This window comes from Rhinolophus sinicus, chromosome 1 (genome assembly GCF_057876585.1).
Source record: "Rhinolophus sinicus isolate RSI-liver-muscle chromosome 1, RSI-T2T, whole genome shotgun sequence".
Classification (NCBI taxonomy): domain Eukaryota; kingdom Metazoa; phylum Chordata; class Mammalia; order Chiroptera; family Rhinolophidae; genus Rhinolophus; species Rhinolophus sinicus.
In genome coordinates this window covers 157,196,416-157,223,790 of record NC_142501.1, presented here as the reverse complement: position 1 = coordinate 157,223,790, position 27,375 = coordinate 157,196,416, and the positions used below count along the sequence as shown (strand labels likewise).

Below are 27,375 nucleotides of genomic sequence, written 5' to 3'. Positions count from 1 at the left end.
TGCCATCTGTTCATCAAAATCCATTTGTCTTTTCTCCCCGGGCACACAGCCAGATTCCATTTCCTGGCTCCCTTTGTAGTTGGCTGTGTATCTTACCCACGGAAGTAAGTGGTAGTGATGAATATCACAGCTAGGGCTAGCTTATAAAATCTCCCATGTGGACTTCCTCCTGTTGTTTCCCCTTGGGACTGGGCAGACTTGGGAGCCCATATTGAAATGGCACAGCTTGGTGGAACAGAACCCCCTTCCAGCTGATGTACAAATGTCCTGAACTTTCATGTGAACAAGAAAGAATCACCTGATGTTTTGAGCCATTACATGTTCAGTCCACTTGTTACCATGCTCCAGCTTGTGTAAATATGATAATTTGAAAGAACAATTTTGGCTGCTGTGCTATCTGAAAATGTGAGACAGTGTGAACGATAGCAGTGGCCCAAGTGAAGTCCCGTTGTGATGGGTCCCAGAGAGATTTTAGTTGAAATAGATTTTAGATAATTTTGGATGTACAATCAATAGCTCCTACTGATAGTTTACTCTGTGTGGTGAGATTGTGGGTAAAAACAACAAAATTTCACTTGATTTGACTCTCAATTACCATATCACTTACTTTCTGAACTTTCCGTAGCATACCTCATTGAATAGGTATACATCTTATTTATTTGACTAGATTCCCCTCAACTGGAGGGTAAACAAACCATGTCTTTGAGAATTTTTTATTTAACATGGTGTCCAGTACAGTACTTTACATAAGGTATTTTTAAAAAATAACTTTGTTTAAATAAATGAATGAAAGGGCTGGCACTCAGATTTCCTGTCCATGGAGTTATTGGAGGTCACATGACCCAGCTTTTGCCTCACCAATGATATTGCCTCAACCTGGCTTAAATTTTCATTGCCTTCTAAGGGAGAGGTTTCGCTCTGTTAAATTTTGTTTTACTTATGGTCTAGTGGGGAAAGTCACTTCATCGGGCCTGGGATTCAAATGTTTGCAGTAGAAGTTATGTAGAAATATTTTTTAAAGGTATGTGGGCAATTCCTCAGTTCCTTCCCCATCACTTTCAGGTATCCCCACTAGCCATTGCTCATTGCTCAGAGTTGCTAACTGCTTCAGTGGCCACTGTTTCCATCCAGAGTTAGACACTCATCTGGGAGAATTATTATGATCTATGGAAAGTCTCAAGATATGAGGCAGTTTTTGTAATCCAAATGAGCAATGATGAGGTCTGTAACTAAGGAAGTAGCAGTGGAAATAGAAGGATGGAAGAAGAACGTAAGAGACTTTACAGAACATGGTGACTGAATGGATTTGGGGCATAGAAAAATCAGGAATAAAGATGAATACTGAAGCCCCCATGCTGATGAACTTCAACTTATAAAATTAAATATATATCAACAGACCCGTGTTTCCAAGGTAAAGCCAATTAACACTTCCTGCCATCAAAAGATGGTGTTAGCAATGAGACTAGACTTTGCAGCCTTGGATATGGTCTGTTTTTTAACTTGTTATATGTTTACTGTGTTTGTGCTTAGATTGGATGTGTTTTATGAGCATTATCAACCCATCCATGCCTGAGAAGGGCAAAAGCAGTGATGTTGAATTACTGGTAAGAAGAGATGTAAGAATACATCATCAATGTGTAAGATAAAAATGACAATTGAAAAACATGAGAACAATGTTGAAAACTGTATTTATAGAGGAGATGAATCCACTGACAGTAGAAGCAACTCTAAAGGGTGAAAGGGTCAGGCCCCTTGTGAAAACACTGTATTTCACTGTACGGGAGTAGGGATAAGTAATTGACCAGATGAGGAAACAACTCCAAATATTTCTGTCTGGAAGATCATTACTATTGAATACCCACTAGCTTAATGTTCTTTTTAGTGAAGGCCGGAAGTTTCTTTAAGAGGGTAAGAGCTAAGCATGGTGAAAGGGCTCTGGTGGTGTTTTCGTAAGACATAGCTCCATAGAGTTCGGGCTATTGGTATGTTCACAGCATCTAGGTGGGTGTAGAAGTGGTATGTGGAGACAACATAGCTGCTAAGACTTCCCTGTGAGGCTTACACAGGGAAGGAAAGGATAGAGTGTACCTGGTCGTAGAAGTCACAATGAAAGGAGGGGACAGATTTGAATGCAAAAGAAAAGCTACTGTCAGAGGTGTATTTACTGAAGGCAAATACTATTTGTTAAGGTGTACCCTCCTTTCATTTCTGTGTTGCTTAACACCAGAAAGGTAGAGACATTAAACTAACGTGACTTAGAAGGAATAAGAAAGCCACCCGCCCCAGTCATGTTCCATGAAAGCCAGTGACCTGTGAAAATATAGAATAAGTTGACAGCCTTAGAAGAAAAATATGACTTACCTCTAGATCTGATACATATTTTTGAAATAATTACAATTACCACACTAATGCATTATTTCTTCAACTTTGTTTTCAAATAAATATACTGAAATTTAAATTAACAGTACATATCAATGTATGGCCTTTCAAGTAGAAATATGAGCTGTAACTGTTTGACTGTTATGTAGACTTGATACTTAACGAAGAACAAGTTTCAGACAAAACCATTATTTCTCTTCAGCTATAGTGCAAAACCATTATTTCTCTTCAGCTATAGACAAAAGATGAAACAGTCAGAAAAGGATACTAAACAGAGAGGTGGAAAGAATTAAATGTAAGAATAATCTTTTCATTGTGAAAGGATGAAACTTGAGGAGGAGGAAAAAATATGTATTCATGAAGTTAGATTAAGATAGGACAAATATGAATTAGTTTTCCAAATTAATAAATATTGGAAAGTTGGTGTTTCCAATGAAGGTTTAAAAAGCTATTTAAAGAAATAACTTTATGTACTGAGTGCACTATGGAACTTACTCCCCTCATACCATGGAAGATGGTATGAAAAGAGATGTAAATGAGTTGTAAAGATGTAACATGCATGGACAGAAGCTCCACAATGAGTTATTATGGGAAATTAGAGATGTTTCTTGAGTTTATGCGCTCCATAAGATTTCTTTTAGAGATAAAATACCAAGTAGAATATATAAATGCAGTTCTTGTGTAGTCTGATAAAATGTATATGTTGTGTGATTTTCTTATTCTTACCATATATAAAGTTCTTATTCTACCTATATGAAGTGTTTTTATTCCTATCATATATGAATTTATACCATATATGAATCAATGACATTTTGTATTACTTTATGGCCAAAAATGGAAAGAGAAAGGATTAGTTTTCACATATTATAGCCTTGCCATTTAAAGAGGTACTTGTGAGGTAAAGATGATAGCTATTTCTTTTAAAAATTAACACATTTTATGCTTTCTCTAGGCTGGAATGATAAAAAGTGATAATGATGAGTATTTCATTGAACCCTTGGAAAGAGGTAAGCAGATGGAGGAAGAAAAAGGAAGGATTCACGTTGTCTACAAGAGATCAGCAGTAGAACGGGCTCCCATAGACATGTCCAAAGACTTCCACTACAGAGGTAGGCGTCTTTGACAAAGCTTAATAATTAACTGTCATTTTAAGATATGATGAAAATAACTCTCTGATCAATTAAGGGAATGTGACTGTCATGTGCTCTTGTATAATGTGAAGGAGAACAAGAGGTTTATATTTATAAATCATGAAATATGTTTTTTAAATGCATAGAGGAATTTATGTTATAGATGTTATTTTATTCCAGTGCATTATTGTATCCCCCATTTGTTGTTTATAATTTTTTTAAAGTTTCACATCGTTTCTCTTGCTTAGGTTAAAATTTGAATATATTTGTGTTTTCTGGAAGTATCTACATTATGCATTATTAATATTATTTAAAAACATTTAAAATAGACATGACAAAAGGTTGTTTTGTTTTAAGACCAGTATGATAGGGACATTTGAAAATAAGTGCGCTAATTGACTTGAAGGTCTGTTTTGCAAAACTTTTTACTATGTGGAGGATACAATGAGTTGAATGCTTCTTTTGAATTTTATTTCAAAGTAGGCTGGACCACTAATCAAGTATATTATGGCACCTGAATGTTTTCTATTTTTGTTTGTTTTAAGAAATCTGAAAGGAACTTGGTGTTAAAGAGATATTCTTATAAATTGGGTATAGCAGTTTCCTTTATGGAGAGGAAAGGAAATTTGGGAATCTATTTTTTTAATCCAAATCTCAAAAACATATACATATTTACTTATGCCAAATCTCAAAAAGGTATAAATATTTACTTTTTGTAATATTTTAAAATTTTTCAATTACAGTTGACATACCACATTATATTAGTATCAGGTGTACAACACAGTTATTAGACATTTATATAACTTACAAAGTGATCACCCTGATAAATTTAATACCCCTCTGACATCATACATAGTTATCACAGTAAGTACTACTGACTATATTCTCCATGCTATGATCTACATCACCATGACTATTTTGTAACTACCAATTTGTACCTTTTAATACCCTCTCCCCTTCACCCAACTCCCCCACCCTTCAACCACCCCCATCTGGCAAACCTCAAAATGATGTCTGTATCTATGAGCTTGTTTCTGTTTTGACTAGTCATTTATCCTCTTCTCTAGATTCCACATATAAGTGAAATTATATGGCATTTGTCTTTCTCTGTCTGACTTAATGCAGCACAATACCCTACAGGTCCATTCATGTTGTTGTAGATGGCAAGATTTTGTTCTTTTTTAATGGCTGAGTAATATTCCATTCATCCATTGTTGGACACCGAGGTTGCCTCCATATGTTGGCTATTGTAAATAATGCTGCAATGAACATATGGATACACATGTCCCTTCAAAGGAGTGTGTTCGGTTTCTTCGGATATATACCCAGAAGTTGGTACTGAATCTATCCCAGATTTTTGTTTCACTTCCATTTTTCATGAAATATCTTTTTCCATCCCTTTACGGTCTTTTTTTTTTTTTAATTAAAGTTTATTGGGGTGACAATTGTTAGTAAAGTTACATAGATTTCAGGTGTACAACTCTGTAATACAGCATCTATATGTCACATTGTGTGTTCACTACCCAGAGTCAGAATTTGACTTCAAAGGCAAGGGAAATAAAAGTTAAAATAAACGAATGGGACTATATCAATCTGAAAAGCTTCTGCACAGTAAAAGAAACGATCGACAAAATAAAGGGACAACCAACTGAATGGGAGAAGACATTTACAGATAACGCCTCTGATTAGGGGCTAGGGTCCAAAATATATAAGAAACTCATACAACTCAACAACAAAAAAACAAATAGTCCAATTCAAAAATGGGCAGAGAACCTGAAGAGGCATTTCTCCAAAGAGGACATACAAATGGCCAATAGACATATGAAAAAATGTTCAACATCACTAATCATCAAGAAATGCAAATAAAAACCACAATGACATATCACCTCAAACCAGTTAGAATGGCTTCCATCCCTTTACTTTTCCGTCTGTGTGTCTTTCAATCTGAAGTGAGTCTCTTGTAGTCAGCGTATGTAAGGGTCATGTATTTTCTTTTCCATTTGGACACCCCATCTTTGATTGCAGCATTTAATCCATATACATTTAAAGTAATTGTTGATATATATGTAGTTATTGCTATTTTGTTATTCATATATTTTACCTCTTTTTTTTTTTTCCAAGTGAAATTAGTCCCTGTAGCATTTCTTGTAATACTGGTTTGGTGGTAACTCCTTTAGCTTTTTTTTTCTTTTTTTGGGGGGGGAAGGGGAGCTCTTTATCTGTCCTTTGATTCTAAGTGACAGCTTTCCTGGGTAGAGTAATCTTGGTTGTAGGTCTTTACTTTTCTTTTCATCACTTTGAATATATCCTGCAAAGTTTCTGTTGAGAAATCAGCTGACAGTCTTAGGAGAGCTCCCTTCTAGGTAACCAACTGCTTTTTTCTTGATGCTATTAATATTCTCTCTTTCTCTTTAACCTTTGACATTTTAATTATGATGTGTCCTACTACATTGGTGTGGGCCTCTTTGGGTTCGTCTTTTTTAGGACTCTCAGCACTTCCTGGGCTTCTGTGTCTATTTCCTTTGCCAGAAAACAGAAGTTTTCTGTTATTATTTCTTCAAATAGGTTTTTAATTCCTTGTTCTCTCTTCTCCTTCTGGTACCCCTAATGATGCAAATGCTGTTAGGCTTGATGTTGTCCTGGAGACCCATTAAACTAGCCTCATTTTTTTTTTTTTTTTTTGGATGATGATGATGATGATGATTTCTGTTCTGGTTGGGTATTTCCTGCTACCTTATCTTCTAAATTGCTGATTTGATCCTCTACTTCAGCTACTCTACTGTTGATTCCCTCTAATGTATTCTTAATTTCAGTTATTGTATTATTCATTTCTGACTGGTTCTTTTTATGTTTTCTATCTCCATTTTTATGTTTCTTATCTCTTTGTTGAAGTTCTTCCTGAGATAATTGAGCATCCTTATAACCTGAGTTTTGAACTCTGCATCTGGAAGATTGTCTCCATTTTGTTTAGTTCTTTTTCTGGAGCTTTGTTCTGTTCTTTTATTCAGGACATGTTTCTTTGTCTCCCCATTTTGGTTACCTCCCTGTGTTTGTTTTTATGTATTAGGTAAGGCTGCTATATCTCCTAGTCTTAGTAGAGTGGCCTTACGTAGTAGGTGTCCTGTGGGGCCAAGTGGTGCAGTCTCCCTGGTCATCTTACCCACTTGCTCCAGGTGTGTCCCTTGTATTGGTTATCTGTCTCTTCTTGTTATAGTTAAGCCTTAGTTGCTGTTTGCATGTTGATGAGAGGGGTTGACCCTTAAACTGATTAGTTGTGAGGACTGGCTGTGATTTCAGTAGAGGGGCTGTTGTGCAAGGGCTGACCCTACAAAGCAGGATTTTCTTTAGCAGGGCTCTGGTGCCTACCTTTGGAGGTGCCTGGGAGAAGCTAAGGTGCCAACTGAGGTCATTGCCACTGTTGCCGGAGTTGGGGTTGGTTAGCAAGGGGTACAGGGCATGACGAGATGTTACTTGTTTGGATTTTGTGAACCTTTGAGAGATTTTAGGAAAGTCTGCAGCCCGAGCCAAGACAGGTTGTTTATATGGACAAGACCCTGGACGCAGCTCAGGTGGGTCCACAAGTTGGGTGGAGTGGTGTCTCAGAATCATCAGGGTGGTGTGAACGGAAGTAGCCAGATTGATAGAGACTCAGGTATGGTGGCTACCTATGTCTGCATGCCAGGATTGGGGAGGGCTCAAAAAAAAAAAAAAATAGATTCTTCCAGCACTTCTGTCTGGGAGAAAGCTGCCCCTCCTACCCTCACCATGCAGCCAGACAATTCAGTTCTTCCCCATATGTCCCTGGCACTTTTCAAGCTGCTGTTTTAATATTGGAGCTCAGATGAGTGAGTCCATTAGCGAGTGAGTCCCTGCAAGGGCCCTTTAAGGAGAGCACCTGGGACTCCAGCAGACTTCCGTCTTACTCAGCCACAATCTTTGCTGGTTTTTGCAATCAGAAATTGTGGGGACTTCTCTTCCTGGCAGTGGAACCCTAGGCTAGGACCCCTCACTCCTCAGGGTACCTATTATTATTGGAATAGCCACAGCCAAGATATTCCTTTCAATTTTTAACCACCACACATGGGTGTGGGACCAACTCATTCCTCATCTTCACCTCTTCTACTAGTCTCTAGATGGCTTCTTCTGTATATCCTTAGTTATAAGACTGCTCTCCCTCTAGACTTCAGGCGATGCTCAAGTCTTTCTGTTGTTTAGTTGTAACTTTGATGTGGTCATGAGAGGAGGCAAGCACAGTGTTTACCTACTCCGCCATCTTGACCAGGACCTCTATAAATATTTATTTTGCCAGGCCAACTTTCTGTATTAAAGGTAATGGAAATTTCCCCTAGGGAAATATCAAGGATATAAATAATCTTAATTTAGCAATTGTCTGTCTTATAGATTGAGTTGATACCTAGTTATTAGTTTGATTTTCAGATGCTGTGAGCTTCCTTTAATGTGTTGTACTAATGGACTGATACAATTTAAAATAAATTTAAAATGAATATGACCCGAAATTTTTTTGAAAAATTTGTGATTTGAAACAATAAGTCTGTATTAATAGATGTACTATGACATGTGTGACTGTCCTAGAGGGTCACTATGCTGTAACAGAAAGAGGATACCCTGTAGTTAGATAAACAGGTATGAATAATAGCTCTACAACATTGTTGTTCTGTTTATCCTATATTAATATCTTTCTGAGCCTTATTTTCTCTACCTTTTATAGGAATAAAATACATAGCACAATTGTAATAAGTATTAGATATATGTGAATTACTGACTAACCTTCAACAATAATAGGTGCTTAATCAATGCTAGATTTTGTTATTGTTATTAATATTAATTATTTTGTGCAAAAGATTTACACGTTATGAGTTTTGTTAAAGTTGAATGGTTACACATTGCATTTCTTCATATGCATACATTACTATTAATTCTCATTTATATTTTCATGTTTTAAAGGTGTTGTTATAAATCAGAAGACTGGTTATGTGAAAGGATAGATGTAGGATCCAATGCTTTTCCTACAGTTTTGGTTGTTACATATTAATAATATCTAGTATTTCTTTTGAGGCAATAGCAAAATATATGTTAGAGAAGCATAGACCACATGTTATGGAATTGTACGCGAGGACTGGAGACCATATTAGTCATTATGGCTATCTTCCCATTTGCTCCATCTGTCATATCTATGGTTTCACCAAACAGTTTCCTAATGCTCCATTTCTGTCCGTAACAGTATTTATTTCTATAAACATCAGCCTTTGGTTACTTTTCATTAGTCTGATATTTATAGGGAAGGAGAGAAGATTTTTTTCTTGAAATAAGAAAATGTGAGTAACATTATGATTAATACCTATTGTATTTTTAGGTGCTAGATTCTGGAAAGTAATTTAGTAGTCATGGTATATTAGATTACAAGAGTTGAATGGAATTAAGGTAATTTGAGATATTAATTTAAAAGATATTTAAAATATCAAACCCAGTAGCATCAAAATCAACATACCCAGATTTTACAATAAGTCATTATTAAGAAGGTAGAAACTGAAGATTGTTTATTTTGAGTTTTTCACTCATGAATAGAAGATTGCCTTACAGTAGAAGTGGGCTACAGATGAGAGTAATGCATTTTGGAAAGGTTCTCAATGGTCATGGGTGAAAGCAAAAGGGGTTTCTTTGTTAACTCTCAATTACCTTGAAACTTGAACCAAAATAGAACCATTCAGTTCTTTCAGAATGTTCCATGATAAACCTTAGTATGAGCTTAACAATTTTTATTTTCTTATTTATGAAGTTCTGATTGAACTGAGTTATTGGTGATATCAATTTTACCTCCTTTTGAGAGTCTTAAATTGTAACCATATATTTTAGAAATATAAATCTTTTTCCAGGGTAAAAAAAGATTCAGAACTTTAAGTGCCATGCTTCACTTTTAAATTCTTCTTTTAATTTCTTGGTCACAGGACTGAGAGCCAAACTTTTTCATGAACTAAATACTTTCCAACTGAAAATTAAGAATATATTTTTGTACGGTATTCCATCATTCTAACATGTAAAATTGAACAGATTGTAGGAATAGAAAGGCATATTGATTTATAAATGAAAACTATAATATCATAAAACTGTGCTTTTTCTGGATCAATTCAGGATGTTATTTTAGGAGACAGTTGAGGTCTTTATTGAATGAGTTATACAAAGAGGAAAAAATACATAAGATAATACTTACTTAGAAAGAAATGCATTTGAGGGTCATGGTCTTCATAAATTTCTCTGACAGCAAGTCACCAGGAGGGGTTTTGATCTAAGCAAGGCACTTCTGACCCTACAGAGTTTCATCAGTAGGGCCCTGGTAAATAAATATGCTGCATTTGGCTAGTTGTCACAGTAATTGACTGGCCACATTTCTTGCTTTGTCAGCTTAGCTGCTCAGAACTGCCATTCACTTGAGGTCTATAGTTTGTTACAAGTGTTCTAAATTAAAACCAATTATAACCTGAACTAGGTGAGTAGTAGTGAAATGTAGAGAAAAGGAGCCAAAGTGGATTGAGATTGAAATAAAATCGATGGGGTTATTTGTCAGAGTATATGTTAGAGTTGGAGAGAAAGTGAATGGTCAAGGATGACTCAAACTTCTAATCTGGAAGACTACAGAATTCTCCTTCCAGAATTCAGGTGTTTAAAATGACAAATAGAAATTTACTTCATGGAGGATGACAAGTGTATACACATTTGGACATACTGAGTTTGAAGATACATTGGAAAAGTGAGTGAACTAAAAAATGCATAGTATATTTTCATAATAACGTCCTAGAGTTACTGCATGAATGACCTTATATACATGTTATAGCAGGGATGGGTAAAGGTTAGTCTGGGAATCAGGTAAAAGGTATTTGCTTGTGGACACTTGGAATAATATCTCTGCTATGCTTCTATTCTCTCATTCTCAATTCTGTATCACAGAGAATCAGAATGTGTACAATGTACAGAATTGGGAGCCCATGAAAGATGTTTGCCACCCATCACTCTAGGAAAGGAGGACATTATGTCCTCAAAGAACAAAAAATAAAAATAAAACAAAAATATGCTTCTCCAACACTCAAGAACCCTAAGCTACACTTGACTGAATGTAAACATGTATTTTGATTCCTACCCTCTAAAAATAGTTATCTGGGTTTCCAATAAAAGTCACAGCTTTGAACCTGTTGAGATAATATATGGTATGATTCAACAACAACAACAACAACACCCTCAGCATGTATCGCACCAATTCTGTTTCCTTGACTCTTAATAGGGAAATTGTGTAGTTTTTCAAATTGGAAAAATATGAAGAGCTATTTAAAAATATATTGAACTTGTAAAATCACAGATGCAGTGCTCTGTTTTAGTATTAGTTTTAAGAATAAGACCTAAAGCAGTTCTATATTTGGCAGAATAAATAATCTCTTCCAGTGCAGAACTGGCAATAGTATTGTCAGTTTCTGGCAAAGAATACCACCCTTTTCATTAAACAACAAACATAAACTTGGCATGCTTATGATAAAGAAATTTGTCTACTACTTCGTGGAGGGAGGGTTGAATTTACTTCTTTTTCTGATTCCTGCTTTGGGAGTATGGAAATCACATCCATTTTTGGCATCTTTGGTTTGGACACAACTAGTATATATTTTACCGTTTCTGAATTTTTACTTGGTTAATAAGCCATTGAAGGGTCATAAAATTAATTCACCTCTACCATTAAAACAGTCATCAGTCTATATAAACTCAGATTAAAAAAGCAAAATATACCCCCCGACCATCTCTGAAAAATGCCTACATTGTCAACATCAAGAAAGTTTGCTTTAGGCAGTCTATTTTTTTGGTGGCGTGGAGGGCTGTACTTGTATGACATCATTCTGCTTTTCATATTTTTTATTTAATCCCGAGGCCCTTAGGCTTCTCCCTTCAAATTACAAACTATTCATTCGCCAGAAGCTTTGTGTTAAAGTAATTTTTGTAATTACTTCCTACCAGTGGGAAACAAGGAATAGTAAGCCTTTATCTCCTAGCTTCCTTTCAGGATTTTCATTTTCTTGCATGAACCCAAGTGCTTGTGACACTGGTGTGGTTGTCATGGTGCTGTGAAGGAGTGTCTTTGTCCCAGGTGGGAAACATGTACAAGTCAGAAATGATTTGGGAGTTGTTCCTGGTTGCTGGGGAATGAAACTATGAAACAAGAACTAGAATAATGGGAAGACTATTCCTCATTTTAGTGATGCTAGGAACTTGCTAGGCACAGAGTCCTTCCTTGAATGTATGGACACGTCTATAGGTACTATGACACTTTGTATTTGGAAGTTCTCATGACCTGTGCCCCAATCAAAGAGAAACATTTGTAACACACACACACACACACACACACACACACACCAGACAAGAGAAATTAATTTTAACAGATGTTTTCTTATTAAATGAAGCATGGAACATAATATGTCTAAATCATCATGATCTGTCAAATAGCAACCATTCTTTTAGATAGGTGTTAAATGACAAATTTTTCACAGCTGCATAGTTTAGTTTATAATATAAACTAAGGGTCAGACATTCATCAAGGCTAGTACCATTGGATTCATATAGAAATATTAATCACATTTATGGAATTCCTTTTCAGTTAGATTTTATATATTTCACACTCTAGGTATTCATAATAATTATTAGCAAAAATGAAGACAATTGAAGATTGAATTATTATATAAAATAATCAAGAAGCAGAGTTATAGTTAAAGAGCTTCCAGATGTAAAACATAAAGAAAATACTTTATTTCTTTTTATTAAAATGGCTTACTAGGCCTATTCTATCTCTTATGAATAGATTCAATAAAAGGAATTTGTTTATGAAATATAACTCCATATTTTTTCTAACTGAAATGGAAAGACAGACTATTGAGAATTCAGAGCTGCTGGATAACTATTTAGTTACTGATTGGTGTTAATCGAAACAGAACTGGCAGATTTTAGGTATATCTGGGAGAGTGAAGTGCAGTTGAAAGCAGTTAATTTACATTAGAGTAGAAAGCTAATTCAGATAATTTAGGCCAGATCTTGATTCTTAAAGTAAATCGTTGTCTACTCAGAAGTAACTACAGTTGACCCTTGAACAACACAAGGTTTAGAGGCACTGACATGGTGTAGTGGAAAATCTGGGTATAACTATTGTTTCCCTCAAAACTTAATTATTAATAGCCTACTGTTTACTGATAATATAAACAGTTGATTAGCACCTATTTTGTATGTTGTATGTATTATATTCTTACAATAAAGTAAGCTAGAGAAAATAAAATGTTATTAAAAAAATCATATGGAAGAGAAAATACATTTTCAGTACTGTACATATTCATTGAAAAAAATCTATGTATATAGATGGACCTATGTAGTTCAAAACCTTATTGTTCAAGGGTCAACTGTATATCAGTTGACTTATGAGGGAGCAATTCATACATACCAAGAAGAGATTTTGGTAGTAATTAAAGTGCATTTATTCTTTCTAAATATAAAATATATCCTATTATCAAAATATACTTTTAGTATTTGGTTTTATTTATGTCAACTACTTTTCCTTAGGAGGGATAGATCCTACTTTGGGTAAAATATTAAGTACGTTTTGACTCTGCTCATGCCAAATGTGACTGCTTAAACATTTTAAATCCTCTACTTTTTTTTTTCATGTCCATCTTATAAACTTTCATGTTAGTAAATTGGGAAGTATTTGTGTAAGGAATCCGAATATGTCTGGAGGCTTAGTAATCTTTTGTTTCATCATTTCTAACTAATGTGATTGATATTTTTAAAGAAAATAATTTACTATAAAGTAGATATTATTTCTTTTTCTGTCATTGTTTTCTTTCCCCTGCTGGAGCATCGGTCATTAACTTTAAATATGAAATGTATTTATGATGATCCATGCTATTTGCTCCTGATCATCTTCATTTGGTATTTTGCAAACAATTTCCCTGCCAGTGGACCTCTTGTCTCCCTGTGGAGGATTCCGGTGTGTTTTTCTCAGTCCCCTCTTTCTTTATAGGATTATTTTTTTTAAATCACTGTCTCCCTGCGGGGCATCTTTCTGGTAGATGAGGTGCCTGTCAGTGATATACTCAAATGCTGGAAAGAGAAGTGGAACAATGGGGAAAAAGAAGCGTAGCACAGAAATAATATTTTTATTTATTAGATTATGGGGACTGTGATTTAAAATGTAAGGATTACACTCAGGCCAAAATCAGTGCTCTTTTAATGCGTGATTCTGCAAGGGTAGCTAAATACTCGGTTTTATTCTTTCTAGATACAAGAGATTTTTCTCTCGTTTTCAGCTGTGATACATCTGGTCTAAATATCTAAATGTAAAAATTCTTAATGGAAGTTCTTGAACTTGGGACTTTACATATAATGAAAAGTTTTGTTCTAGGAACAATTGGAGCCATTTCCCTAAATGAGAAATAAAGTTTATTGTAGATAAATAATTACATACAGTGTATTCCTGTTATCACTTTCTAGTACCTTACTATGTATCTGGAAAGCATCTTGGACAAGTCTGAATGAGACATTAGTTCAAATTTTTTTGTTGTTTATTTTTCATCTTTCACGACTATTGTAACCACTTATATACCTCCCACATTAACAGGTTCTTTGCTTTTGGGCTGAGACCTTTATTTGTTCATCATTTCAAATTCATAATACCAAACATCCTAAGCCTTTGTGTGTGTTCCTGTCCAAAGGACAGCCTTTAATTCTAAGGGTGCTTTAGCCAACTCCTGTGGAGATTTTGTTTCTGTCTAGTGTGCTTTACAAATTGCTGTGCACTCTTTAAATGTCAAAAATAATGTGTGTGTGGTACTAAAACTTTTGCACTCTACTTTCAGTCGTCCATCTCAGCACTTTGGCAGGTTTGTTTTCGTGTGTTAGCATGTCTTACTCCGTGTGCTAAAAAAGTAAAAGCAATGTCTAATCCCCTTTTGGTGAGAAAAGTGAGTGATAAAGGCAGATTCTCGTTATGTCCTATGCTATTGTACCTGTACTAGTAAACAGCCACTAAATAATAAAACACCACCACACAGCTTCCTAGTAACAAGAAATTGGAACAACAGAAGAGCTTTTAAATTTCTTCATTCCCAGTTTTGGATGACATATATAGACAAAGTGAATATAGGAATTTGATGCAAAAAAAAATGTTCTTGTTTCTCATTTCTTGAGCCCAGGCTTGGCTTTTGAGTCTACAGGGACATCCTAATGGAAATCACTTGTTTATGTTTAAAGGAGAAACAATCAAGTTAATCAAGTTAGATATATAGTTTTTGTCTCCTTCAACATCTGCCTCTCATCTGTGATTACCCAACATTTGAAAAGTCAGCAGAAACATTTGTATGGTTGTTATGGGGTTGTTGTCATCTGAGTTCCTTTGGTTATCTTTCCATCACTCACCAGTACTCTTTCTCTTAAATTTATGGAAGAAATGTCTGACATCTTTCCATCTTAAACTTATGCAAATTATTAATGATCATTAATGATATACACTAGGATTATTTTTACCGATTTGAGATCAGAAGCACAGACATTGGACGCAATAATTATTATAATATCCAGATTTTTCTTCTTGAATAAAACCCCAACTTTCATGGATTTTTTATCTTTCATAGTTCTATGGCTCCAATTACGTTGCGACTCAGATTCAATTCACAGCATACACAAAAGCATCATTCCTCTCTGGTTCTTCTTTTTGTAACCTTATGAAAACTTTAATAAAGCAACTCAAGTAATTCAAATAAACTTCATGTTTTGTATCCTGATTAAAAATTAAGTAAATGGGAAAACGAGAATTTACTCTAAGTAGTAGGAATTATGAAAATGGACCTTCCTTTGTTAATAGAGTGGTTAAATTATAGCACCTATTTATTTTTTACAAATATCCATGGAGAAAAGAAATAAACAAAAAATGGGAGAAAAAAGTCCAGCCGTCCTACAAGGTGAAATGAATCTCTTCTGCTTTTGTGCGGGTGTCTTATATGTTAACCGGTACATGGGCTTCTTTGGCTGGCTGAGGAGGCCCTGTCCAGCTGATACCCCTTGCCTGCCTTGCTGCTGCTATCCCTGCTGGAATTCACTGCAGGTCTCTCTCAACTTGACTAGAGTCTGCCCTCATTGGTGTAGCAGACCACCCTGAGTTCTGGCTAGGACCTCAATGTACCTGGCCCATATGATCCAACTGTTTTGGGCTCACATGGACCCTGGTTCAGCAACCCTTTCTGACAGCGTCCCCAGGAAACTCAGATATTCCTGTTCCTGCAGCACAGGAATCAAGGCGAGTCATGGCTTCCTCAGCTGCAACCAGATTGAGGTGCTAGCTGCCCATGCGGTGTTCTTCTTCCAGAGTTCCCAAAATAGATCAGGGAAAAAGGCTTTGGCCTTGAAGATCCTCCAAGATCTGTATGTTTTAATTCTGTGTCCCTTCTCTTCTGAGGCATGGCCTTTAAAGGAACTGGAAAGAAATCAGTACCACTGTCTCTTTGTTCCTGTTTGTCTCCCTTGTCCCAGAAGCAGTCCAAGATCAAAGGGACCAACCTTGCCTTTTCCTTCCTCTAATTAAATCTCACTCCTCCAGCCTCATCACAGGGACGATGGCTCAGACTTTCACTCACAGGAAGAAAATACAAATAAAAAATGAACAAATTAAAAAAACCTTCATTTTTTTGAGAAACAAAAACTCATAGACACAGACAATAGTTTAGTGGTTACCAGAGGGTAAGGGGGGAGGAGGGTAGTAGATGAGGGTAAAGGGGAACAAATATATGGTGATGGAAGGAGAACTGACTCTGGGTGGTGAACACACAATGGAATTTATAGATGATGTAATACAGAATTGTATACCTGAAATCTATGTAACTTTACTAACAATTGTCACCCCAATAAACTTTAATTTAAAAAAAAAAAGCACCTTCATTTTCCATTCTCCAAGGCCTAAGAGGATTTAGAAAATCCTTTCTACACACACAGCCTCACAAATCTCTCTTCTTTTGAATTCCAGATGTTGAATATTGGGTCTCTTTATATTGATGCAACAATCCTAGTGACCAATGGTCTCTTCTCTTCCCCTCCTCCTGCTTCTCTCAAAGCCTCTCAGTGCTTGGGGAATGAGTAGCGAGTCGGTCATCTGTGTACAAGGGCAGAGAAGAATAAAGATGGTGTTTTCTAAATACCATCCCCACTGCACAAATTATCAAATTTCTCTGGTCCCCACTGTTGTAGTTCCATATTATAGTTACAGAAACCTGGGGTTGTTGAAAGGGCTCTTGTTGAAATCTTTTCCACCTTCATTTTATACAGGTGATTTTGGATAAATAATGATAAGATATCAAATGAAAAATAGCAAAAAACAGGGTTACAAATATAATTAATGTCAGAAAAAATAAATTTTATTTCCATAACTTAAGCATACTTTACACATGATTTTAATCTGAAATGCATCACAAATATGGCTTTGACATCCTGAGTCACTAAGAAGAACCTTGGAATCTTCGGTTTTCCAATGTTTAGATGTTTAAATTAAGAGACTTAATTCTACTTGACTATTGTTTTCTCTTTCTAACTAATATCTGCAAATTCAGAATTTTATCCCAAATTCCACCAAATTTTATTTGTGATTGAAAGAGGAAATCAAGTGTATTCTCTTTGTGATATAGAAACCTGATGTTTTATTTATGATATGATTAAAATTAAGTGATTTTTATATAAATCAGAGGATAGTAGTATTAAAATAGTTATCATGAAGCTATATACTTCCTTTGGAGGTTTTTCTAACTTTTGTTCCAGAGATAGAATAATGATGTTGGAAGTGACAGAGATATCATGACCAGTCCTCTTTCAGTTCAAATAGGGAGGTCATCTGTTTTAGTCTTCTTCAATTCTTGGCAATAACAAAGGGAAAATTAATAAGACCAGTCGTGAAGGCAGTTCCTTACCTTTGGTACCCAGATCCAGTGACTGAAGCTTTAAGAACAGCTTGAATGTGATATACAGCAGGAAAAACTAATGGGAATGGGAAACCACAGTGCTCTTGAGAATACCCTTATATATTTCTAGTTATAGGGGCAGAATACAAATGATTCTTTCAGAAAACACATTTTGATTAATATAAGAATATGTTGCATTAAGATGGGATCACACACATTCTCTGTTTAGCCCCCTCTCCACACACACTCTAACCCCACCTTAATGGCCGTTCTTAAGAATAGCCAAAGGAAGACTGTCCAACTGTGTTAAATTTCTTAAAGTTAGCCAAGGCGTATCCTGTAAAAACAACTCAGACATTTGAATCTGATCTTTTGAGCCAGTTTTAAAATTAGATTTTCAACCTGGGTCTTTAGGAGATTAAAGAAATCAGAAATCTAAGCAGTGACTTTTTTTTATACAAGACTGTTTAACATGTTTCTCTTTAACTATTGATACTATTTCCTATCTCACAGAGAAGGAAACAGAGCCACATTTTTCAGCTAGTTCATAGAAAATTAAAACATTTATCACAGATGGAATATGTGTCCATAGTTTATACCTTCAAAAGTATAAAAACATAATATGAAATTATTAATGATGAGTTTTAGACAAACACCTAGTGCTATTATTAATACAAGATACGTTATTTTTACTGGTTCATTGGGTACTCAATATGTGCTCTCCCAGCAAAGATTGGTAAAGAAACATACAATTAAAATTAAACCATTATACAATTAGCATTATAATGGCTGATCTAGAAAAGATGTTTTTCGACTTTACAGATACAAGTGAAGGCTGGAGTCTTTGAGGGACTTCAAAGATACTGAAGGGATACCTGGATTTTGAATCAAGATTTCATGACCAGGGTGAAAGACATTCCTAAGGAAGAAAAAGTTTAGGTAGAGACATATTGGTGAAAATATGGTGATGATGATATTATTAATAGCTATTAATACTAGAAGTAGAAAAGGCACCTGTAGAAATCGTTTTACCTTGTGTAAAAAAAGTTTTTTTAAATACAATAACTGATTCAACCAGATTGATTCAATGTCTAAGCTGTTATTGATGTGGTAAATGTTTTTTTCCTTTAGTATAGTTTTAGCCCAAAGGCTTACCATTAAGTAGCTTTGTGACTTGTGTCAAGTTACTTAATCTATCAGTATTACTTTAAAGGATTGTTGTTTGGATTATTCTGATATTGATGTAAAACCTAGTTTTAATAGTATCTCTTGGCACTTACTAAGCACTCAATAAATGTTGCCTCTTACTATTCTTTTATCATGACTACATTTTTCCTTTGTGGTAGTTTTATAATCTCATAAGAATCATCAGCCATTTTTCTTTGAGCATGTGGTTTGTTATATTTTCATCATAGTATCACTTTTGTTTTTCACCTTTTGGTGTCATGCTTATGTTCTCTCTTGTATTTCTACTTTCAGCTTCTAGGAAATTGCTCTCCAATATAATTTTCTGTGATGACAAAATGTTCTATGTCAGTGATGTTCAATATGGTAGCCACTTACCATATGTAGCAGTTGAGGCATAACTAATGGACTGAAAGACTGAATTTTAAATTTTATTTAATTTTTATTAATTTAAATTTAAAGAGCTACATGTCATTGTTCTCGTATTGTACAGCACAGGTCAAGGATTTGCACCATGGTATATACCTTCTTGACGGTTTTCAAAGTTCTTTCATAAACCTTATTTTATTTGAGTCTCCTAAGAATTATACAACATAGAATAGGTGGGATTACCCCATTTCTCCCTCTTTGCTCAACATTGCTTATTCAAGATGTAGCACAGGACCTAACACAGAACACATCTTTAATAAATATTGAATGAGTGAATGAATCATTGATTTGGATACTCAGAAAGGTTAAGTACCTTGCTTAAGGAAAATAATTTAAAATTTTCTTCACAGTCTTAATTTGGTGATAAAGTATAGGTTTTGCAAGTATTTTTAAAACTGAACAAAAGGAGCTTTAGGATGAATTTGTCAGGAAGGTCAAAAATGAAATACAACGTAAGATGGCCAATGGGACATACAAGAAGACCCACAGTGTCAATATTCTCTGTAATTCGTAGGAGAAAATTCCAAAGAAGATAATCGAAAAGAGCACCTACCACCTCAGGTGTCTGTTTATCAAGCCCAGAGTATGTAATGAAGTTTCCTCCTGATGGCCTGAGGGTACTTCATTGCATAGTCTGTCTATTAGAGGGCGGTGGTTGGATGGACTCAGGAATGGGGCACACAGCACAGAAGTGATTGTGGGGTGCTCCAGATTTTTGAGGTACAGCTTGCTTACTTAGTCATAATGGTATCTATCACACGTTGTACTTCTTCCTCTTATCCTAAAGGCATTTTTTTCATTTTATGACCTTTCATAAAGATGCTCAAGGGTCTCAATTGGGAGATGCATAGAGCGTACAGATGAATAATATAGGTCTACGTCTTCATAAATATTTGATTGGAATGTGGGTCACTTTACCCCTTTGTGTAGATATTTGTTGTCATCACCATTGTTGCCAAATTTCTGTAATGACCATATCTCTTTTTACTTCTTTCTTATCACATATATATTTTGCTTCTTCCATATCATATATTTTTTTACTCCTTAGTTTTTTGCTTATCACTCTTATCCAGTTCCACTTCAGCTAGCTCTCATCCTCAGCACTTTAATAGTTTTCCCCAGGAATTGAAAGACAATTAAAAATTGTAATAGATTGTTTTCCTCATTGCCCATTCTCTTGCACCTCTTCATGATGTCTCATAGCACATTGTTTAAATTTTGTGTTCTCTTGGTTTCTGTCGCACTCACTATAGCCTCCTTCTCCCTTCCCGTCTCTGATAAGTTATTTGGGTTCCCTTTTCTTATTACTTAGTAGTGCATTTTCCCTCATATTCAGTTTTATCCATATAGTTTCAAAAGAGTTGTTATTTTTAAGTATCTGTTTTAAGTATCATCTTCACTGAATATCCTTGAATCTTTTCTGATGTGGGTTTGGGAGCCTGCAGACCTGGATTCAAATAGTGGTTTTGCTATTGATTATCGCTGTGACTTTAGGTACTTTGGACAACTTCTCCAGATACCATCGCCTCATCTATAAAATGGAAATTCTCCCTACTTTAAGGTGCTCTTAATGATATGTTGCCCTACACAAGATGGATAATCGACTCATAATCTCTCTCACATCTTTCCCTTTTGCTTTCTTACCATGGCCGAAACAACAGTTTGTATCCTTTTTCATATTTTTCTTAGGCAAGGCCAGTTAATGCCAGTTTTACAAAGACCTTATTTTACAAGTTTAAAAATCAAACAAACAAACAAACAAACAAAACTTAATATATCATGGAGGTGATATATTGTTATGTCTAATTTAGAAGCTCTGTCTTCCATCCTGGTAGAATAGAGGGGGAAGAAAATGAGGCAGTTTAGAGTTTACTGTAGTAATCTAGGTGAGAGGTGATGGGGGAATCTAATGTGTCGACTCCAGTGTGAAAAAGGAAGAGGAGATGGGGTTGAGTGCATTTTAAATAGTGGAGCAAACATTTTTATGGAGTCATTTTGATGTGAGGCTGTTTGTGATCATGATAACCATTACATTTTTAACTTTGAAAATTTCAAAATAACATGTACAACAGAATGCTTTAAACCTAATCTCTGAGCATAAGATTCAGGGATGGGGGCAAAATCAAGGTTTTCTGTTATATGTATTACTTAAATATTTTTTTAAAAATACAGAAAACATCATTTAAAAATTTTTTTGAAATCACAAAATAATTGTAAATGTACTAACACAGTGTGCTTCAAAAGTAGTATCACTTGTCCATCCTCATGGTAAAAAGAGAAAACTTGGTGGTTGGTTAGATGTAGGTTTGGGAGAGACATCTAATGTAGTTAGATTTGTTTCCTTTTGTTTCTCCTGTTAGTTATTACTTCTGTAAACTTAGGCTCTTTTCTGTATCTGGAATACCTTTTTCTCACCTCTGCTTAGTGTTCATTATTCAGTTCGACTGGCAGTGTTTTTTTTTCTTCCCCCTGAAATTTCATAGTTCTTATAAATTCAGTTCATTTTTACACTTTGTCATACATCGTCTTATAATATGATTATTTCATGTGTTTATTCCTTAATACATAGAAATCTAGTTTTCAGCTCCTGCTGTTTCATTTATTTGCAAAATAAATAACAAAACTCTTTGAAACTATGACGATATATTTTTATTTTTATACACTTTACCTTTCTGGAGTATAGACTCCTTTGGCTTTCATGACTTGACTCTTACTTGGATTTCCTTCTTGGCCTCCTTCCTTGATAATTTTTCCTCTTCCCATCCTTTTCATGCAGATCTTCCTTAAGATTCTGTTTTTGTCCTCTTCTTTTCTTGTGTTTTGTATCATTGGTGATCTGTGGGTGAATTACACAGTGGCATGTCTTGCCCACATTCTTTTTTTGAGCTCCAAGACTGTATATTCAAGCACTTATTACCTAGCTGCACTTTAATATCCCACAAAGACTTCCAACTCAATATGGCTAACATTGAGCTTGTCTCTAACCATACACCAACTCCTAAACTACTCCTTGCTTCTCCTGTTGGTACTTACATCTACTCAGTTAACCCTCTGACTTTCACATTCCTTATCTAGTTGGTAAGCAAGACCCATGAATTAATACCCAAAAAACTCTCAAGAGAGCCCATTCAGTCTCCATTGTTTCTACTTTTGTTCAGAGCCTAATAATTTGTTTTGATTACTACAGCAGCTTCCTAACTATTCTCCTGTTTCTAAAACTGGCTCCCTTCTACTCCATTGTGAGATACGATGTTACTAAACTTTGTGTACTGTGTAATGTATTACCATAGTTTATGTATTATAGAACATACACAATGTGTATTATGGGACATACACAGAAGTAGAAATTATAAAGAATGTAATAAAGATGACTGTGATAGAAGTTCTATTTTTTTGCCCACATTCCAGTAACTATTTATATATATATATATATATATATATATATATATATATATATATATATATATATATATATATGTTTGCAACATAAGTATCCTGTCTTGGAGAATGCTGCTTTTGATTGAAGATGTAGTGGTCTTTGTAAACTGAAATACTTATTATGTCACTGTTGAGTCTAAAATTCGTAAGTCATTCCTTATTCTGTGTTGGATAAAATATACATTTTTTAGCATTGTCCTCTGTGACCTGGAAGCTCCATATTTTATCTATTTTATCCCTTACTATTAATTAGTGATTCCCGCTGCCCACTCTACACTCTTTACTTTGAACTCTATTGAACTCTAACATCCATAAACACACATTTTTTCTACCACGCTTTCTTGTTTGACCTTACATGTGCTGGACTGTATCTATTTTCCTTTTGGAATGTTGGGATGTATCTTTGTATTGGGCTTTACCTAGCAAACATTAGACCATCTTTTTTGAGAAGATAGTAGATTGTCTGCCTTGGATTTTGTAGAATTTGAAAGGTAGGGATAACATTTGTCTCATATCTAAGGACTAACTGAGATAACTCACTTCAACCCCTGGCACATATATTTGCCTATTTTAATTTATATTCAACTCTTATTTTTGTCTATCCTCATCATAGTCTCCATTGAGAATAAAACAAATGAAAATTTTATTTTCCTTCAAATTTCTTGTTTATGCTAATTTAAGAGAGATCTACTTTTTTATAACTAACATTGTATATAATTGGAGAAGAGTCTACAATAAGACAGCTTAGAGGGGAACATTAAAAAATGCTTTGAGGAAATGCTCAATCTCTTAAGGAAGACATTGTTGTACATAAATATTTTCCCAAAAGAGTTGGACAGATTTTTTTTTCCTCTAATGAAATTGTACTCTGTAAATTAGATTCTTAGTCTGAAAATGCATCAAGAGGTCTGAAAACTCTTTGAATGTAATTTCCTATGTATGTGCATATTTGTGTTGTCCCCTTTCTCCCAGAGAGGTTCCATCGCTTTTAAAGGATTTTCAAAGGGGTCAATTATTGTAAAACTTTGGAGGAATAAATGTCCTTAACTGTTTTAATATTCTTAGGGTAATTTAATTTGCTTTTCCAAGCCGTATGTATCTATATATTGGGAATAAAAGGGGTGAGAAATGGATCTTCTTTATGTAATGATGTATGTTCCTACCAGCTACTGGACTTTTAATATGAGAATACTAATTGAATAACATACCTATGCCCCCTAAAGAAAGCATAATTTTTTTCCCCTCTTAAATGTATGAGTAAACTGCCCTAGTCCAATAGTATCTACTTAAAAAGAGATGTTTTGGTGAGAGGGAAACATGTCCCAAAGTGCTTTCTTTCCAATAATACAGAAGAGAAAGAAAAATATGACCATCCCTCCCCAACCAGTAGGATCCTTTTTGTATTTGAGAGTTTAGGAAATGTATGCCACAGAAATGGTAATGCTTTGGATGAAGAGATCTTCGTTATCTCAGCCAACAGCAGTCTTCAGAAGCAATGACATCATTGTTGCTTCAGTGACTTCAGAATTTAGTCAAGAGCCAAAGCCTTGGAACTAAGGCAGCTTCTTTGTCAGACATAGTTCAGAAAATAAGACACAAAGGGCCTCCTTTTGAGTCATGGCAAGCTTTGCGACTCCTTTCTTGGCCCTTTGTGAAAGCACATGACTGGACTTGTAGAAGATTAACCCCCTTAACATTTCTGTAAAAAATTAAACAGATGCAAAGCAGCTCCATCACCTTTTTTCCTCTCTGTTGTGAATTCAGTATTATGGTGGGCAGTGAATTATTTTGAATTCCCTCAGAGAGGCCAGGGCAGTCAATGGGGACTGTGAATGAAGGCCTCTGAAGGGCTCAGTTGTGGGTTTTCTTGGGCTTTCACTTTTTATAGCATTATTCCTCTGAAAGAGTTTCCTCTAAGAGTGGGGTCAGTCTAGAGACCTTTATAGTGCTTGAAGTAATCCACCCTTTAATCTGTTCCTTCCTGTGGGAAAATCAGTGTGAAAAAAGAGTGAGCTAGTATTTATGTCCAGTTATAGACTGTTTAGACTGCTTACATTTAATTTACTACTATTCTTTGCATGAAAATAGCTTGTTTGCAACTTCAGTTTTTTAATAAAAAAATTCCAAAAACTTAATATATGGTTTGTGCTAAGAATTTTATCTAGTCATATATGAAAACTGAAGAGTTGGTGTTCTTAACACTGTTTCGTACCCTGGATTATCATGTCATTAATCCAGCAGATGTTACATATTTTCTCAAAATAATTATATACTATTTTAGTGCTATGAAATGATCTTTATATCTGTATTTCCCTGGTTCTGAGTTTATTTATGTATTTTGTATATGGAAAGGATTATGTATTTTATCACACATCAAAATATGTTTGAGGATTAACGAGATTTAGCTCTTTAATGCTAAAATTGGTGACGGTGATAACTCAAATAACAACGATGTCTTTTGGGAATGGGATGGTATTTGTGAGAAAGGATGAGAGAAGACTTTCGCTTGTTATTGCTCAGTTTTTAAAATGCAACCACACATTCATGTATTAGTTATATATTTGAAAAAAGTTAAAACAACGGAGAGGAAATTTTATTAGCCTGGGAGAAGTAGTGAGCATTTTAATTCAGGTTCTGCTTATTCTTCTCATCCTAAGTCTATAAAAACTGTATCTCATGTCAGTTTTCAATTCCAATCTAAAAACTCCAGATCATTAGGAAGAAGGAAAGGAGATGGGGAAAAACTTTTTCGTCGAAAATATCTGAAGGATAAAAGTAGAATGTTTTTAGGTGCAATCTTTTGAAGCCAAACAGTACATCAAAATTTCCTTTCTAGTTCTAGGTTAGAAATAAAATAAAGTTAGTTGCTTTCATTTATCTATGAAGTAGTGTAGAGTGAAAAAAAAAAGAATTAAAAAAAGACATAAATTGGGTTTAAGCAAAGAAGTCAATGAAAGAATTTCCTTGATTCCCTTGACCTCTTTCTCTCTTTTCCCTTTCTAAGAACTGTTTTTGGAGAAAATCGGTGATGTACGCTAAACCTAGCTAGCATCTCTCAGCCCTAATTTAGGGGCATGCAGAGATAAATCTATAAGTAATTTGAATTTTCAGATAAAGTGAATGTTCAGTCAGTACAAAATAATGTTATGATGTAATCATATGATTTGCCTACTACTTTGGATTAAGGAAATGGAACTTTCTGATATGCAGGAAGGCAATAAGAAATTGTGGTGGGGTAGGGTAGTGATAGATGGGGCTATCTTGGGCAATACAGGTTTAGAAATATAAGTGCCCTGAGCTCATGGAGCATGGGGGCCACCACAGAGGGGAGGGATATGGGAGGCCACAGTTACAACCCCGTGACACTTAACTCATGTCCCTGCTGCTTCTCCTCTTGTTCCTATATGTTCCTAGCTGTAGCTGCCTATCTCAGGTGAAGCTTAAGGAATTTGAGCTGCAGAGTACCATGGAAAGGGCTTGGGTCTCCAAGAATCAGGGAATATGAGTTCCGATCCTTATTTGCCGCTAGCATTGTGAGCTAAGGGGCTTACTTCTCTGTTGTGCTTTTAGCCGCCCTCCAGATGGACATGTTAGGTTTTTAGCTCCTTAGAGCTTCTTTATACTTGTGGTGCTTAGCATAGGGCCTGGCACCTGGAACATACACCTAATACAGTTTTTGAGTGAAAGAGTGAAATACATCATTTTTCTGATTATAAAAATAAGGCGGAGTTGGATGGTTATGGGGTGTTACGTTTCCTAAGTTTCCTTCAAGCTCTTAAACTCAGATTTTAGGTCATCTAGTTAATGTTTTTCCTACACACACATCCCATCTGTAATAGCTTTGGCGTGTTACCCAGCTTTTCTGCGTCAGTAACAATATCTTCACCATCACCGTGTTGTTTTCTTGTTTTTTTTTTAACCTGCATTATTTAAGTTTCCTGGTCTCCAATCTTGCTTCCTTTTAGGAGGGTTTTAATGAGGTTGAATCATAGGTAACTGCTGTTTTTGTAGATCCAAGCAGTTGAATACGGATCATTTCAAATGGTGCAACTCAAGTTCATTTTCCAAACTATTGTCATAGAAGTTTGGTCCCTGCTTTTAACGTTTCCATGGCTTCTCATTATTCCCCAGCTCCTCCCTCCATTACCCGACCTCTGTCCTCCCTGAGCCTCTTCTTGTCCTGACTCACAAGGGCTTTGATGATCGGACCCTCATTTTCTCGGCTGGCTGATCTATTACCAATCTCTGTCGCTGTCTACACTCCAGCTGCACTGAAATGTCAGTTCTTGGACTGCTAAGCGTTCTCTTCAGTGTGAACCTTTGGAAATGGCATTTTTTTGGCCAACATTACTCTCTTCTTCCTTCTCTTCTACCCCCACAAACCTGTAGCCTAGCTTAGCCAACACCCATTTTAGCAATGGGAGAGAAATAATATACACATAATAAATACACTATTTAATATTTTAGAAGTGAAAAGTGCTATTGAAAACAGGATTTTCTTTTCTGTAACTACCCTGACCCTGAATTTCAAATGTCCCTTTTACATGTTGGTGCTATAACTGAGCGTAGGACCATAGATGTCGTCTGATGAGCAGAGACTGCAGTAGGAAGGAAGATGAGTGTCCTTATTTTGGGCCTTATAATTCTATCATCATTATGATTTTTTAAGGCAGTCAGCTCTTAAAAAATCTGAGCTCATAGTGATTTTCCATTGCCCTGTACATAAAAGAAGCTTGAAAAAAAATGCTTGGCCAGAATTTCTTATTTCTAGGAGCCCATGAGAAAGGGATCATCATGGAAGTTAGGAAGGCATGACAATTTTCAGGAATAGTTAT

The 27,375-nt window shown here is 35.4% G+C and overlaps 1 protein-coding gene across 2 annotated transcripts in view; it reads left to right on the top strand.

Annotated features, from left to right (window-relative positions):
- The window catches only part of ADAMTS3 (ADAM metallopeptidase with thrombospondin type 1 motif 3), a 255,078-nt gene that overhangs the window by 116,399 nt on the left and 111,304 nt on the right, over positions 1–27,375 (top strand). For both annotated transcript variants that reach the window (XM_074324473.2, XM_088791374.1), the window contains exon 4: positions 3,332–3,488. In XM_074324473.2, coding sequence (XP_074180574.2) covers positions 3,332–3,488 — 157 coding nt within the window. The remainder of the gene's footprint in view (positions 1–3,331; positions 3,489–27,375) is intronic.